Consider the following 16,300-nt stretch of genomic DNA (forward strand, 5'->3'; position numbering starts at 1 on the left):
AATGCCAGATCCTTAACCCACTGAGCGAGGCCAGAGATCAAACCCATGTCCTCACGGATAAAAGTCGGCTTCGTAAGCCGCTGAGCCACAACGGGAACTCCAAGTTCTCTCTTTTAAAAAAAAGAAAAAGTTTTTGGCGGTTCCTGCAGAGTGCAGAAGTTCCCAGGCCAAGGATTGAACCTGTGCCACAGCAGCCCCCCCAAGCCACTGCAGTGACAACCCTGGGTCCTTAACCCACTGCACCACAAGAGAACGCCAAAAATTTTTTAACTTTGTGAAAATTGAAGTATATTTGATTTCCAATATTGTGTTTCAGATGGACAGCAAAGTGACTCACTTATAAGTACATGTGAATATACATTCTTTCAATTCTATTCCGTTATAGTTTATTTCAAGATACGGAATACAGTTTCCTGTGCTGCTGTTCTTCTATTTTAGATACAGTAGCGTGTATCTCTTAATCCCAAATTTCCAATGTTTCCGTTCCCCACCCTTCCCCTTTCTATTTGAGTCTCATAGAAAATCCAGAATTTACAGAGCACTGGAAAGGTACGGGAAGAGCAAGATATTTACCTATTAACAGATTAAACTAAAAGAGACAAAAAACACCCCACAGTAGACACACTAGGTCTTAGAGCTACCATCATCTGTTGACCGCTTACCATGTTTTAAATGCTTTACACACGCGCTCATTCAATTCTCACAGTTACCCAAAGAAGACATTCTTACTCTTTTACAAAGAAGGAAACAGATTTAGATAAATGAAATGCTTTCTTCAAGTTCATTCAGCAGTTGAACCACAGAGCCAGGATTCAAACCCAGATTCTAAAAAAAGCAAAAGAAAAAATGCTTTGGGTTACTCTCATGCTGTCTAGATTCCTTAAAACCCGGTTAAAGAGCTAAATACTGGAAAAGAAGACCTATACAGCAGAAAATTGACAGTGTGATGCATGAAGCTCACCAAACACCCCGTGAGCACTTTAATGGGGGCGTGGGTGTGGCCAATTCCATTTCTAAAAACTGGTAAAAACCTGGTAAGCCCCTGATGCCTCCTCTATGATACTGAGAGCAGTATTTGCCTTGGCACATACTTCCTGGCAAAGCACTTGCTCTCTAGGTGCGGGGTCCTTAGGAGTCAGGCAGGAACCCGGCCCGGACCACACCAAAGGCCACTGTGTGGTCCAGCTAAAGATTTTCAAATTCAGATGTTTACAGCTCCGTGCTGTGCTCTCCCCCAAACACAACAAAACCAGAAAGCAAACCAGCCTGACCCAGGGGCCTATTTCCATGCGGGGACTGCGTGGAAAATGACATTTGAGAGGTCAGTTGAGCTTCTGGAAGGCTGATGGTTGCAGCGTGCCTCACTGGAGCCTTCAACATTAAAAAAAAAAAAAAAAAAAAGCCAAGGGGGACATTGTCACAAGCTGCAGTGTAGGTCCTCACAGCTGCAGCTCCAAACTGGTGTTGCTGTGGCTGTGGTGTAGGCCGGAAGCTGCAACTCTGATTCGACTCCTAGTCTGGGAACTTCCATACGCCATGCAGCCCTAAAAATGGGGAAAAAAAAAAAAAAAAAAGAGGAGTTCCTGTCGTGGCTCAGCCGTTAGCGAACCTGACTAGCATCCATGAGGATGCGGGTTCAATCCCTGGCCTCGCTCAGTGGGTTAAGGATCCAGCGTTGCCGTGAGCTGTGGTGTAGTCGCAGACACGGTTCAGATCTGGCATTGCTGTGGCTGTGGTGTAGGCCGGCGGCAACAGCTCTGATGAGACCCCTAGCCTGGAAGACTCCGTGTGCATCGGATGCAGCCCTAAAAGACAAAAAAGACCAAAAAAAAAAAAAAAAAGGAATTAACAGAATGAAGGGAAGATGAAAAACTGGTCATCTAGAAATCTTCTTCTAGAGAATTCACTCTCTAAACGCTAGCCAAAAAAAAAAAGTTTAGTCAACATTCCAAACAGTATAAGAAAAGGAATAGGCGGAAGCTCACCTGATCCTTTTGGATGATTTGGGCTCCTCTGATGACCACTTTCGGTATGGATTTAAATGCGTCCTTAGAGGCAGCACAAACATTTTCTTCAAACCATGTACCTTGGCAGTAGGTAACTCATTAAGGGCAGCAAAAATGACAACCTCCGGGTCTGTGTCGTTTTGCTTAAGGCAGCCCCACTCTAGAAACAAGACCAAGCCAAAAAATTCCCCGCGAAACTTCAAAAGGGAGACAAACATACTGACCGGGTTCCAGGTCTGTAGTTGGAAAGGACCGCTTAGGGCAGGGGACCCAAAACATGGTTCTGTTCAGAGAGCCCAGCACAGCTACACCCTGGGGACCCCACGTGGCTACGTGTACATGCATTTTTTTCATATGGCGTCAGTTCCATTAGTTCCCAGGCTAGTTCATGGAACCGCTGGCTAAGCTTTTACATAGTTGGTTGTAAATGGAAACATTTCCAAGTGTAAAGCCAAACACACATTAAGAACCCCAGTCGCCTAAGGTGATAGAAAGGTCATGCAGAGAAAAATGGACTAAGAACAAGTACCGAAGGTGCTTAGGGTTTGATGAAATGCGTGTAGACTCACAGAGACCATGCAAGGGACTAGTGCAAAGCGGGGCAGGCCAGACCCAAGGAAACTGAACTTGGGGCTGACATGTTTTTGCCATTGCCAGGAAGCGTGCCCGGGCAGCGGGCATCGAGCATCGAGCAAGTGAAAGTGCTTAGGACTGTCCTTTCGAGAAACCAGACTCAAAGCCGCGGGGCCCGGGATGAAAGAGGTAACCAGCAGGTGTTTTAATGACTCGCACAGAAACGAAATGCTACGTTTCCGTGATGGGAAGAAGCAGCTCTTGGACCGTCCACCTACTAAATATCCAATTTCCAGTGTCACCTACTGGCCTGCGCGCAGGGATCCAGAGTTAAGACTTTTGGGGCCCCAACCAGTGAGGGGTTCTCTAAGACGTGGGTTCGCCAGAGTGACTGATACTATCGTGGAAAGACGTTATTCGGAACATCATCTGTTTCATTCTTCAGTTGGGGTGACTGTCTCGTCTAGACTCCAACTTCGAAAGGAACCTGCCGTGGCCTGGAGACTGGACGGAAAACTGTCCTGAAAACGTAGCTCGTGTGCCTTTAGTGAACTTCATTCATTAGCCTGCTTAGCGGGCCGGGTTTCCATATCTCAGTGTTCATTTTCTCCTTGAATTTGGTTACCTGGTCTTGGTCGAATCGTCCCATTGAGAGGGGAACAAAGGCAGTTTAGGTGACACAGTCGAGTAAGGCGCGATGTTTTATCTTTGCAGAAAGCCTGACAGCGCCAGGACGCCCTGCTGCCCTCTGATTTTCTGCAGGACAGGTGGAGCCACAAAGCAGCCCAGGGCAGAGCCCCTCCCCGGGCTCGACCGCAGACACCTGCAGCAGAGGATCGGCGCCAGGCCTGGAAATCCCGCCTGGCCAGCGACCCAGGGCTCCGCAGGCAGGTTATCGCATCAGGGGGGTGTCTGTTTCCTGGGAGGGGGGCTGTCTCTCTCTCTCTCAAACACCCCCTCCTCCAGTTCCATCGCTAGCCAGGCCCATGTTTCCAGACTTCTCCTCATGAAGCATAGGTGCCTGGGTCAGATGACGGTGCTGGCATTGAGATGAAAAGGTCTCCAAGTTCCTTGACACCTGGGGGACTCCTCACGCTCCCAAGGGAAATACCTCACACGTGTGTGTGTGTGTGTCTTTCTTTTTAGGGCCAAGCCGGTGGCATATGCTAGTTCCCAGGCTAGGGGTCGAATTGAAGCTGCAGCCGCTGGCCTACACCACAGCCACAGCAACATGGGATGTGAGCCGCATCTGTGACCTACACCACCCATGGCTCATGGCAACGCCAGATCCTTAACCCACTGGGCAGGGCCAGGGACCGAACCTCGTCCTCATGGATGCCGGCCGCTTCCACTGCTGCTGAGCTGCATGGGAACTCCAGGAAGCACTTGTGCCATTGCGTGGAAGGTCCTCAGCCCTGGCAGTGCCTCCCCTCCTACTGCCGCATCCTTTCTCCCTCAAGTCTAACCCACCTCTCCTTGCTGTGTGGGTCCCCTCGGGTTTTTCTCCCGATTAAACCACAGGTTCCCCAGTGCACCCCCGCCCCTCGTCCAGCCCAGGCTCTTCCCTGCCCTGTTCTGTTCGCCTTCGTTAGGGAACGTGAATGAATTTCCATCTCTCCGAGAGGCATCTGTAATTTCTCTTTGCTTCAGTGTCCCTTTATGAGACGACTCTGCCCACCTTTCTAACTTTGCTTGGCAGCACCGTGTTTTACTTGCCAGTTCACACTTCCTTGGGCAGCTGTACAGACAGCTGGCACACCGACAGCCGTCCGGTGGACCCCGAGCCCACCAGGCATTTCATACAGGCCACCGAACAGTCAGAGATGGTCACCAGTTCGGGTCTCTGGTGACCTGGACTGGCTGCAACTCGCTGCCCTGGGGTGAAAGTCTCCCTATCCCATTACTAATCCCTCGAGCTATCCAGCCCCTGAAAATGACTCTTTGGTTTTATTATTGCAAAGGCCATTTATAAAATCATGAACTGGATTTAGGAAAGCAACCATGAAATAGCAAGGGACAACACACTGATTGAAATTCCTCCAGTGTCGTGTGGGCTGAAGTCTCCCAGACAGTGGGGCTGGGGGAAGGTCTCATACAGGCACCTCCGTCCTTCTTTCAGTAGCATGACCAGCTCACTTAGACGTGGCAACGTCAGATCCACTGACCATGCCTCAAGAACTAAATCCTAAATAAAGAAAGTGGAAAAGCAAACTATGAAATAGCCAATAATCTTTATTTTGCACTTCCCCACCCCCAGCCCTCTCCAAAAAGCACTAATGGGTAGATTTGTGCATATGTGAAAATATTGTATAAAGTATTTAGGATGATCTCAAATTAATAGAACCAAAAACACAGATCTCAACATAGAGGCTTTGTTTCTTTGTAGGGATTGAAAATCGTGGCTTCTGGAAACAAGGAGGGCAATGAGATGCTGCACTCTTGAAAGGGTGACTCCATTTCCACCGAGTCGCAATTTAACATTCATGGCAGAAAAACCTCATTTCTCTAACCACATAATATGTTTTAAAATATGATTAATTCATACACTAATATCAATTGACGTGGCATTTAAAAAAATCACAATTTCTATTAATATATTTGTATTAGGTTCGAAGCCCATATTCTAGCATTCACGATATCCATTACACTGGCCCCAATTGGGATTACTTCAAAATCAAGTAAAAGTCCATATTTATTCCAAAGTTGCTAAAATATGCTAATAAAATTAAATTTGATGTTTTACATTAAAAATAAAACATTTGGTTTCTCTCTCAGATCTATAACATATAATAAATAGTGGGCAGTCTAGCAATATAATAAAGTTTTGTGATACCCTGAATTTGATGAGTTTTCTTTTAAAAAAAATTTCATAATATACTTCATTTCAGCCTTAAACCACAATATCAATGAACAGATGTGCAGAAATAAAACAATATAAACACAAAATGCTCCAGTATATGTTTTTTCTTTCTTTTTTTTTTTCTTTTACTTTCAGGGAATCTACATGTCCTTTGAAACGAAAGTAAGTCAAAGAAATGTACAGACACAAAAGAGATGACAAAACAATCTCAAATCATAAACCACAGATTTAAATTGCCTTGCTCTTCTTCCAACTGCTAGGGTCTTTCCCTCAGGGTTCTGGGCACTGCCGTGGCTTCAGGTCAAGGCAGGTGACTCTGAACGACCTGGGGCTGTTTTGTTCTCGCCTTCTTTGCTTCTGTACAGCAGAAATGACAGACGTGGCTGAAATCACAGTGGATTTCAGAGAAAGCCAGAATTAAAGACGATAAAAATTTTTAAAAATAACTACTTCATAAATATTTATTATTTACATTCCGGGAGAGCCTCTGGTCTGAAGCGTTTTGTACAAGGTGATGACATGCAGAAGCCGTGAGAAGAACGCCAGCAGTTTAGAGAAGGGCCAAAGTCAGGAGGCAACGGAGACAGAGAATACGCGAGAGTCAACGAAACTAACAGGCACAAAAGTGAACAGGACATGATAGAAACCTTTTTCTTAAAAAATATAAGGTATTTCACAAAAAGCCTGCACATTTTATATGTTAGTACTAAAAACAGGGCGGGAGGGGGAGCTTCATATATTTTCATCACAAAAATATTGCGGACACTCCACCTGGATGGAGCCTTCTTTTCTGGTCTGGGGGGATGTGCCTGCGGAGGGCGGGCTGGGGCGCAGACACGCACCGCGGCCCCAGCCCGGGGGCGCACGGCCTCTTCTCGGCCAAGCCTTCCGCGGGCAAGGCCCTGGGGGAGGCGGGGACTCGGGGGGCGCGCGCGGGCTCTTCGCTCGTAATACTTGTCACTGGTAACGGGGGCCGGCGGCCGTGGCCTCCCGCCTCCGCGGGGGTGTCCCTCGGGTCCCCAGCGCGTGGCCACGGGCCGCCCAGTGGCAGGAGCGGCCGGCGGGGAGGGTGGCGTTCCGTCCTCGGGGACGCGGCGGGAGGCGACAGGAGGGCCGCAGGCGGGCGGGCGTGGGCGCAGGGCCGGGCTCAGTGGGCCCGGTGCTTCCGCTTTTTGTGCTTCTTCTCCTTCTTCTTGTTGGGGCACTTGGGGCAGAACCACTGCATCTCTTCCGGGGGCGCGGCCGTGATCCCGACGCAGGGCCTGCGGGCGGCGGGAGCACGGGTTGAGACAAACAGGCGTGCTTTCTACACCTACTCTTTCCCTGGGGTTTGTTTTTTAAATCTTTTTAGGGCTGCACCCGTGTCACATGGAGGGTCCCAGGCTAGGGTGCAAGTTGCAGCTGCAGCGGCCGGCCGACCCCAGAGACACAGCCACAGCCACGTGGGATCCAAGCTCTACCTGCGACCTACACCACAGCTCACCGCAACGCTGGATCCTTAACCCATGGAGCGAGGCCTGGGATGGAACCCGTATCCTCATGGATACTAGTTTGGTTCATCACTATTAAGCCACAGAGGGAACTCCTGATATATAATGACTTTTTAAGGCTGCAGCACCTTCACCAGAAATCCAGGCCAAAGGGCTGGGATGGTGCTGCTCTGCCCTGGGCCCCTTCCCCAGCCCCCGGGAGGCACCCGAGGAGCTCATCCACCCTTTCAGCCAGAAACAGTCTCACTCTTCTGAGCCCCGGTGTTGTCTTTATTGCAGAGGCGTCATCCAGCCGAAAGGGATCCCTACCCTCTTCCGTCTGATATATAGACTTTTTGGCTGCGCCTGAGCTGTGCGGAAGCTCCCAGAGGTCAGGGATCGAACCTGAGCCACAGCAGTGAGAGTGCGGGATCCTCAGCCTGCTGAGCCAGCAGGGAGGTCCATTATCTGATGTTTTAAGGATAAATCGGGAAGCCTGCATGACTTTTGAGGGTGTTTCTTCAGTTTGGGGGAGGGCTAAAGAGGCACAGAAACCAGACACGCTGTCTCGTCACTTCTGCAGTAGGGGGCAGGTGTACAGGGGTTCCCCCGGTGCTCCCATGAAGCATCCAGCTGTTACAAAGATGCCTGGGAAGGAAGGACCAGGAACCCCCTATATCTCCTCTTTTTTAAATAAAAAGGACACAGAAGCTGAGCAAAACATTTGGAATATAGGCTGAGTATCAATAGTCCAAAGGCTGGTGATTGAATATGAATGACATTCTCTTGGCTCAGTGACTTTGCTCGGGACACTGTTCTCAGGAGGGAGCTGAGCTGGGAGAAAACCCAGACTGTACCGGAGTCACTCCCTGCCGGGGCCCCGGGGGACTCACCAGTGGTACCAGTCGTCACAGCCGTCACAGCCGATCATGGGGCTCCCATCATCCGGCTTGTTGCATCCCGGGCAGATCCAGATCTGGTTCCCCCACTCATCTCGGATCTGGGGTTTGTCAGGGGAGGGAGCGAAAAGAGAGAGGCAGTGAGGACAAAGCCCCCAAAGCGGGCAGGATAAGCATGAAGCTAAGAAACCACGCGCATAAACAAAACCACCAAACCAAGCCAACCCCCAAGCCCAAGAGCAGCGGACAATGTACTAAAGCTGTGATCGAGGCCATCGCTACCCTGGGATCACAGGCAAGAGAAGGTGGCCACGGACTGAGTGCTCAGTGGAAGTCATTTCTAAGGAGTACTTCAAACTCTCTTCTGTGACTCCTAAAACCCAAGCATTTTAGAATCATTTCTTTGGGCAACACGACCCATGGCCACCTGTCTCTAAAAAAATACTGTAAACACAAGTTCTGAGGGACTCGGGTCTTGACGGCAATAACGATGGACATTTTCGAGGGCTAGTGGTGTTTCCTCAGTCGCATTCACAGGCCTGGAATTCATCACTGGGCCAAATGCGCGTGTATCACCTTATTACTTATTAGCCAAGCCCTTCTCCTGAAGGAGCTGATAAGATCAAGGATATAAAAGAGTTGTTACTAAGTAACTTTCCATTCCCTTTATGACATTTTCAGCAAAGTACAACCAACCAAAGGGCAAAGGAAATAAGGGACGCAGGAGGCCAGGGCCCTGTCTTAACATTATTCTGCTACAAACACGGTGTGCTCTGGGGTCCACTGTACCTCACTCAGCCACTCCAAATGAGAAGCACCCCGAACTGAACCAACGCCACACTAACGAGGCCAATTTGGAAGGAATACTTCTACGACAGGCATTCAAAAACAGCAATGACTTACAAGCTCATTTTCTAAAGTTTTCTCCAATAACACAGCCTAGGATTTCATTCCGTTTATTTTGCAAAAAGGTATGGTCTCTTCCTCTGCTTTCAATCCAGCACTGACTAGACGTGCAGAAGAGAAACGACTTTCTTTGTGTGTGATGGGTGTACTGAGGGCAGAGGGGTTTCATTCTGCTGATGCGTCCTTCTTGAAAAGGCCTCTACAAAAGCAGAGGATGCTGACGTGAAAAGCATTCTAGACAAGCCTCTGGGAGGTGACATCCCTGACCGGGTCCTCTCGAGTTTCCAGGGGAGAGACCACCAGTGAGCACGTGCCAGCTGTCTGGGGCAGAGGCTGATCCAGCACCCTGTGCCCTGGAGCTGCCACGCATGGCCAGTCCTGCTGCTGATTGACCTTTCCTGAAATTAGGAGGCGGTGACCCTGCTACCTGAGGAATGTGCCATAGCCCCCGTAATAAGCGACACCCCACCTGTCACGGTTTACTAAGCTCTTTCATGTATCTTACCTGGTTTCAGCATCCGAAAACAACCCCTGGATGGGTGTAACCCTGGCTCACACTGCAGCTAAGGGAATGTCAGTAACAATTCTAATGCCACATGATCCCACACAGGGACAAAATCGGTCCTTCTACTCTAGAGCCTGTGTCCTCCCTCTGGTTCACCCATTTTGTCTTCTGTCTACACAATGGCTCGGAGGAGACAGAAGGCTTTTCATCTAGGCCACTCTGATCCATCTCCAGGGAGGAGACTCAAAAATCCACTGGAGAATCAGACATCTGGGGACACAACACAACACAACCCCCTTAATTATAAGAAACGGCGGGTGAGGAGCCTAAGTGTAAAATCTCCTCTGATCAGCTCATCTTGGGGGTGATGTGGCCTCCATGAAACGCCTGCAGCAGCTGGTCCTTGAGTGGACTGAGCTGACGATCACAGGTTTTTGCGTCATGTCTTCTACTTTTGTCTTGAATTGCCAACTTAATATTTCCCGTGAACTCTTCATGTCGTTATACCTTCCCTGAATACCTTTGAGATTTTCTTTCTATCCTTTGTATCATTATAGTTCCTCGAATATCTAATGATTTGTTGAAATTTCCTTCCAAAATGCCTTTACAGAGGTGCCTTTGCACCACCGCAAACAACAGCAGCAGCCGGAGTCCTCTGGTCACATCTCTTCAGGAGGGTCCCGGCCACCCGCAGGCTGGCAGAGCTCAGGCTACACGCTTGGTGGTCTTGGATGTGTCAGTTCACCAAGGACCTCCATGTGCCTGGAACCTTTTTGCTGCGTGTTTGTGTGTCTCTCTGCGGGCCGAAGAACTATTTATATAAGGGCTTCACTACGCGATTGAATTCAGGGTCTGACTAAGACCTGATACATTCAGTCTGGGGGAGACCCGGGCAAACCGTCCTGCGCCAACAGTGCCCAGCTCATCACAAGGTGAGTTTCCCACTGGAGGGCAGGCGGCTTGGCCTCAGGAAGCTCTGTGGCCTGCAAGCCCAGCTCCATCTGTGTGAGCCCTGGTCTATGGTGGACCTTAGGCAAGGAGATGCAGTCACGGGTGCTGTTGCTCAGAGGCAGCAGCGGGCCAGCAGAAGGGCGCAATTACATAACCTGCACTCCTACCCCCACACTTGAATTGCCTGATCAAGAAAGTCAATGAGGAGTTTAAATATCACTGTTCACCTCTGCATATGACGTGGCTGAATAAATGCACAATGTGAAAGAAAGCGAACCAGTGCTGCGGCGTTATTTATGGAGCCCAATAGGCGACCACCGGCACGCAGCCCTGTTCAGCCCAGAGCTGGAAAACACCTTTCCGGCCGCACAGAATTGCCTCTGGACTCCCATAACCACACATCTAACACTGCTTTTTAACTGAAACCACCTTCCCGGGAGGACTGGGCTCTTCAGCCCTTTCCTTCAGTACGCCAAAGCGGGAAAGGCGCGCACCACGTAAGTGCTCACGGTCTCGGTCACCACGCTGCGGACGGGCGCTTTGGCGCTGGCGGCGGCCGCGGCGGCGGGAGGCGGGGCTGGCAGGCCGGCAGGGGGCGCGCTGCACTGGGCCAGGAGGGGCAAAGGCACCGGGGCAGGGCTGACGTGCATGGGCACCGGGGCGGGCACCGGCGCAGGCGGCGGCGTCTTGGGTCTGTTCAGAGAAGGCGCCGGCTTAGCCTCAGGAGCTGGGACCACTTTGCTGATGACACTGTCAACGAAAGAGAGAGAAGTCAAACCTGAGCGTGGAGTCAAGCCAGAGAGGTACAGGGACACGACCGCAAAGCCCCTTGGTGCTTCCCGCAGCAAAAGGCGTTTGGAGAGTCCGGACGTCGCTGCAGATTCGAGGTTCAAGGGCTTCACCCGCCTGCTTCTCCACGCCCCGGGTCCCGGCGGTGGGGCCGCAGGAGCGGGGCTCCCCGGGAGGGAGGCAGAGGCTCCAGCCCCTTTCCTGGTGGTGGTACCAGCTTCTCATGAGACCCGCACCACGGCCTGTCTCTTCATCAACACTGGCTTCCTCAGCTCGGCCCGTGGAAGGCGCGCTCGCCGGCGTCAGGAGAGCCGAGCTCAAACCCCGCCGGCACGTGGCCCCGGGTCAGCCACCTGAAAGCTCTAGCTACTGAGCGCCTGGAAGCTCGTAGGTCTTCTCTTAGGCGCTTTCCGGGTATCGCCTCATCTAATCCTCACAACTTCAAAGGAGGTATCATGACCCGTTTTATAGACGAGGAAACAGAATTAGAGAGAGAAAGGAGTTTGGGTAAATGGGTGGCAGGCTTTGAACCGCGGTCTATTTGATTCTAAAACTTTTTTTTTAAAGAAAGCAAGAAGACACTCAATACATGCTTAACGTAATTCATAGCGAATACTGACCCAGCACCGACAACTGTGGGGAGCACTGGAGGGCCAGGTGCTTGCCGGCCCTTCTCACTGGATCCTCACCACAACCACAGGAGCTAACAGCTGACATCCTCCTCCTCCTTTTGCAGATGAAGAAGCTAAAGCACAGAGATGAACTGCCCTGCACGGGTTCACAGACCACAGGCGGCAGAGCCATGATTTAAACCAGGCAGCCGGATTTCAGAACCCGTGATCTTTTATTTTTTATAGTAGTTTTAAAGTAGAGTTGATTTACAATGTTGGGCCGATTTCTGCTGTACTGCAAAGTGACCCAGTCACACACATATATATGTAAATACCCACAAACACAGACACACATTCCCTTTCTTGTGTCACCAGCCATCATGTTCTAGTCCAAGAGACTGGGTATAGTTCCCGGTGCTGTACAGTAGGACCTCACTGCTTGTCCATTCTAAATGGAATCGTTTGCATCTACTAACCCCAAACTCCCCGTCCCTCCCACATTGTCCCCCCTCCCCCTTGGCAACCCCAAGTCTAGAATCCATGATGTGCTGTCTCTCAAGGCCAAATGAATGAGTGTTGCCTTACATATGAGGTAAGAGGTCCAAGTTATTACAGTGGCATTTTATATCCATAGGGCGAGCACTCCCTATTTGAATGGTTAGACTAAAATTTAAAAACACTACTTTGGAAGCAGTTTCCCATAACGGTTAAAACATGAGTGCTGGAACCAAAACTAAAGGAAAAGCAGAACCCAGGTGTTTCACTCTGAGGGCATCTGTGTGTAAGGCGAATCAGATCTTTGGTTCTGACACAGAAAACAGGTTTCAAATCCAGGGCCTGTCAAAGTGAAAGTCAAATAGAACTCCCTCCCCAACAGGCTATACCAATTAGGCAAGAATGAATCAGATCTCAGGAATTCTCAGCTTTGATGGCTCAGGACACCATATTTAAAGTAATCTGGACTTTAAAGTGCCTAGGTATTCAGCACTAATCCTCCTGAGAGGAAGTAACTTAATTTCTAGGCCTCATATTATTAATACAGATAATTATTTAAGGGAAAAAAAAAGCAACACAAAATTAGGATAAACACATAAGGAAGGAAGAGCCAGAAGAAATAACAGACAGTATAAAGAGACTTGTAATGAAAATAGATGCTACAATTATCAACTATAAAACAACTCTGCTTACAGTGTTTAAAAAAATAAAAGGCAAAACTTGAAATTGTCTGCTGACTAACAGGAGGTTACACAGAGTAATCTAGCAGATTTGAAAAGATCCAAACAGAACTTATAGAAATGGAAAATATAAAAACCCAGTGGATGGGAGAACTATACACTGAATAAAACAGAAGAAACTACCTAGAATGTAGCCTTGAGAGGCAAAGAAAACACAATAAAAAGATCTAATTAATGCTGTTTAATAATTCTAGAATGAGAATGAAATAGAGGCAAAGTGTTAACAAAGAATTTCTGAGAGTTTTACAGAACCGATAAAAGATACTAACTCATCTACAGACTTAAGTCCAACAGGAGTTCCCATTGTGGCTCAGCAGAAACGAATCTGACTTGCATCTATAGAATGCAGGTTCGATCCCTGGCCTTGCTCAGTGGGTTAAATATCCGGTATTGCTGTGAGCTGTGGTGTAGGTCACAGACGTGGTTGGATTCCCCCACTGCTATGGCTGTGGTGGAGGCTGGCAGCTACAGCTCCGATTCAACCCCTAGCCTGGGAACATCTATATGCCATGGGTGTGGCCCTAAAAAGACAAAAAAAAAAAAAAAAAAAAAGAAAAAGAAAAAAGAAAAAGAAGAGGCCCAACAAATCAGGCAAGAGAGAAATCTATACCTGGGTACAGCAGAGTGAAACTATAAAACATCACAAAGAGAAAAATCTGCAAAGATCCAGAGAGAAAAATGAACAATAACTTTGAAAGAAGAAACAGATGACAGCTGACTTCTCAAGAGCAATAATCAAATCTAGAAGACAGTGGGATAACATCTTCAACATGCTAAAGAAAAATAAATTTTGTCTTAGAAAACATAAGAATAAGGATGAAAATACATTTTCAGGTAAGCAAAATCTGAGAGTTTGGCACCAGTGGGCCCTTACTAAAAGAAATTCTAAAGTAACAATTTCCAAATTTTTTAGTCTTAGGATCCCTTTAACAATCTTAAAAAACACTGAGAAACCAAAATAACTTTTACTTACATGCATTATACCTGTCAATATTTACCATATTAAAAACTGAAACTCAGACATTTTATAATTTGAAACGCAAAACAAAATAATTGAGCTTATAATTTGAAGTTCAAACAAAAGAATTGAGTTAATTTGAAAGTAACAACAAACTCATTACATGTTAACAGATAACATTTTTTTTTTTAAAGAAAAGTTAAGTATATTTTCCAAGACAAAATAATTTTGTGAGAAGACTGGCAATTTTTTGCAAAATATCACACAAGACTGTGATTTTTTTACAAATTTCCTTAATGTATGCACATATAACTGCAGAAGGGAGGAGTGTTTTAATAGCTTTTTCAGGTAATTGTGTAAATTCGTCTTTGATACTGCAACAACTGGTAATTTCCTACAAGGTAGTTGCAATGTACAATCCAAAACCATATCAATAAGATTTTCATATTCTGTTATGTTAATAACCATTGATCTCTCTGCACTCTGAATAGATAGTTAACCTAGGCATGATTTTATAACATCATGCCTTGGTCATTTGGAATATTTTGGTTCACTGAATTATGCACATCTTTCACATATTTACACATTTAAAAAAATCGTATTTGTTGGTGTTACCACTCAGCAAAAAAATGTCTTAAATTATTGAGAAGCTATCAATGTGTAATAATGTTCTCCAAAATTCTAAATTTTACTGAAACACTTGACTTTTACCATTTATAACAACACTCTCAGGTAATTCTTTTTTTTTTTTAAATAAGAGCCTTGGGTCTTTTCAATGAAATACAACATCCATGGCTGCTCTGTATCCTAACTGTGGGCATATCTGTCTTTTTCACCCACATTAGGTGGTACATTCCTTAGAAGTAAGGTATGTCATAGCTTACTGTCTTTGAATTCTTTGCGGTATCAGACAGTGTCTTAATACATATTCATCAGCTTTAATAAGCTTAATGCCTAATATTGCAGGGAGAATGCTCCCGTAAAATAATTATTTCACTTTTGAATATTTTTTGGCCTGATGAAAATATTTTCAAATAGGCCAGTTTCCTCTCTTCTTCCCTTGCTACCTACCTTCCTTCTGCCCAACTTCACATTAGAGCCTTAATGAGCCTGTAGGCCAGCAAGGATTCTAAGTCCTCATCCGTCTCCTCATTCTTGGCCCAAGGATAACTATGACACCAATACAAGGTACATCAGGAAGAGTTCACTGTCATCCAGAAATGCTTCTAAGGTTTGCACTGTACCAGACCCATCCTGAATGTTGCCTTACCTGACTCCTTCCTAATCCCCTTTCCTTTTCTGCTTGTCTTAGACTCCACCCTTACCTGCGAGGCCTGCGAATGGTGCTCATGGGAATGGTTTAGCATGAGCGGCGAAGCCAACAGGTTTAAACAGACGGTTGATCCATTAATGGAGCAACACCCGAAATCTCAGAAATAGCTACTTGCACATCTCTCTCGCATTTTTCAATTTAGAAAAATGGCATTTTGATGAAAATAGCTCATAATAAAGACAAATCTTCCTCCAATTCAATTTAAATTACTCCTTTAAATTTGGTATGTAATGAGATACAAATACCTACAACACGCATATACATATATATAGTACATATCCACACTCAACACATACACTTACTTACAGTTACTCATGCAAATTTTCTGAGCACAAAAGGAAAACCATTAAAGTGGGTACTCAGTGTTGATAAGACAAAACACGTCCTCATTTTCTGCTCCCAAGAGATCAGTTAGTATTATACATGCTCTAAAGTGACTTGTAAAAAAATTTCAAAAGTAAAAATAAAGTGACTTGTTTTTCCCAATTTTTGATTTCATAAGAAGATTCACCAGAGTTTGAAAGGTTTTTTTTTTTTGTCTTTTTGCTATTTCTTTGGGCCGCTTCCACAGCATATGGAGGTTCCCAGGCTAGGGGTCGAATCGAAGCTGTAGCCACCGGCCTACGCCAGAGCCACAGCAACGCGGGATCCGAGGCCGCGTCTGCAACCTACACCACAGCTCACGGCAACGCTGGATCCTTAACCCACTGAGCAAGGGCAGGGACCGAACCCGCAACCTCATGGTTCCTAGTCGGATTCGTTAACCACTGCGCCACAACGGGAACTCCTGAAAGTTATTTTTGATTCTAGCTGCTAAGTTACTTTTGGGGTAACTGCAGGCAGTTTTAAGAACAATTCTTGTTGGATGGACTGGGAATTTGGGGTTCATAGATGCAAACTATTGCCTTTGGAATGGATAAGCAATGGGATCCTGCTGTAGAGCCCTGGGAACTATGTCTAGTCACCTACGATGGAGCATGATAATGTGAGAAAAAAGAAGGTAGGTGCGTATGTGTGACCGGGTCCCTTTGCTGTACAGTAGAAAATTGACAGGACACTAAACCAGCTATGACAGAAAAAAATAAAAATCATAAAAAAAATGATCAATTCTTCTACTCTCTCTTCAATTTTGAACCTTACAGAAAAAAATACCTCAACAGTATAAAGTGATAAACTTTCTCACCACTTGGGAGATAAACCATCGT

At 46.9% G+C, this 16,300-nt stretch overlaps 1 protein-coding gene across 1 annotated transcript in view; it reads right to left on the reverse strand.

The window, feature by feature from the left end:
• Positions 1-4,791: 4,791 nt before the first annotated feature.
• The window catches only part of TAF3 (TATA-box binding protein associated factor 3), a 155,752-nt gene continuing 144,243 nt past the window's right edge, over positions 4,792-16,300 (reverse strand). Inside the window, exons 5-7 of the mRNA XM_047754526.1 lie at positions 10,664-10,919; positions 7,802-7,908; positions 4,792-6,701 (exon numbers count right to left, since the gene is read on the reverse strand). Coding sequence (XP_047610482.1) covers positions 6,587-6,701; positions 7,802-7,908; positions 10,664-10,919 — 478 coding nt within the window. The 3' untranslated portion in view covers positions 4,792-6,586. The remainder of the gene's footprint in view (positions 6,702-7,801; positions 7,909-10,663; positions 10,920-16,300) is intronic.

Source organism: Phacochoerus africanus, chromosome 12 (genome assembly GCF_016906955.1).
Source record: "Phacochoerus africanus isolate WHEZ1 chromosome 12, ROS_Pafr_v1, whole genome shotgun sequence".
Taxonomy (NCBI): domain Eukaryota; kingdom Metazoa; phylum Chordata; class Mammalia; order Artiodactyla; family Suidae; genus Phacochoerus; species Phacochoerus africanus.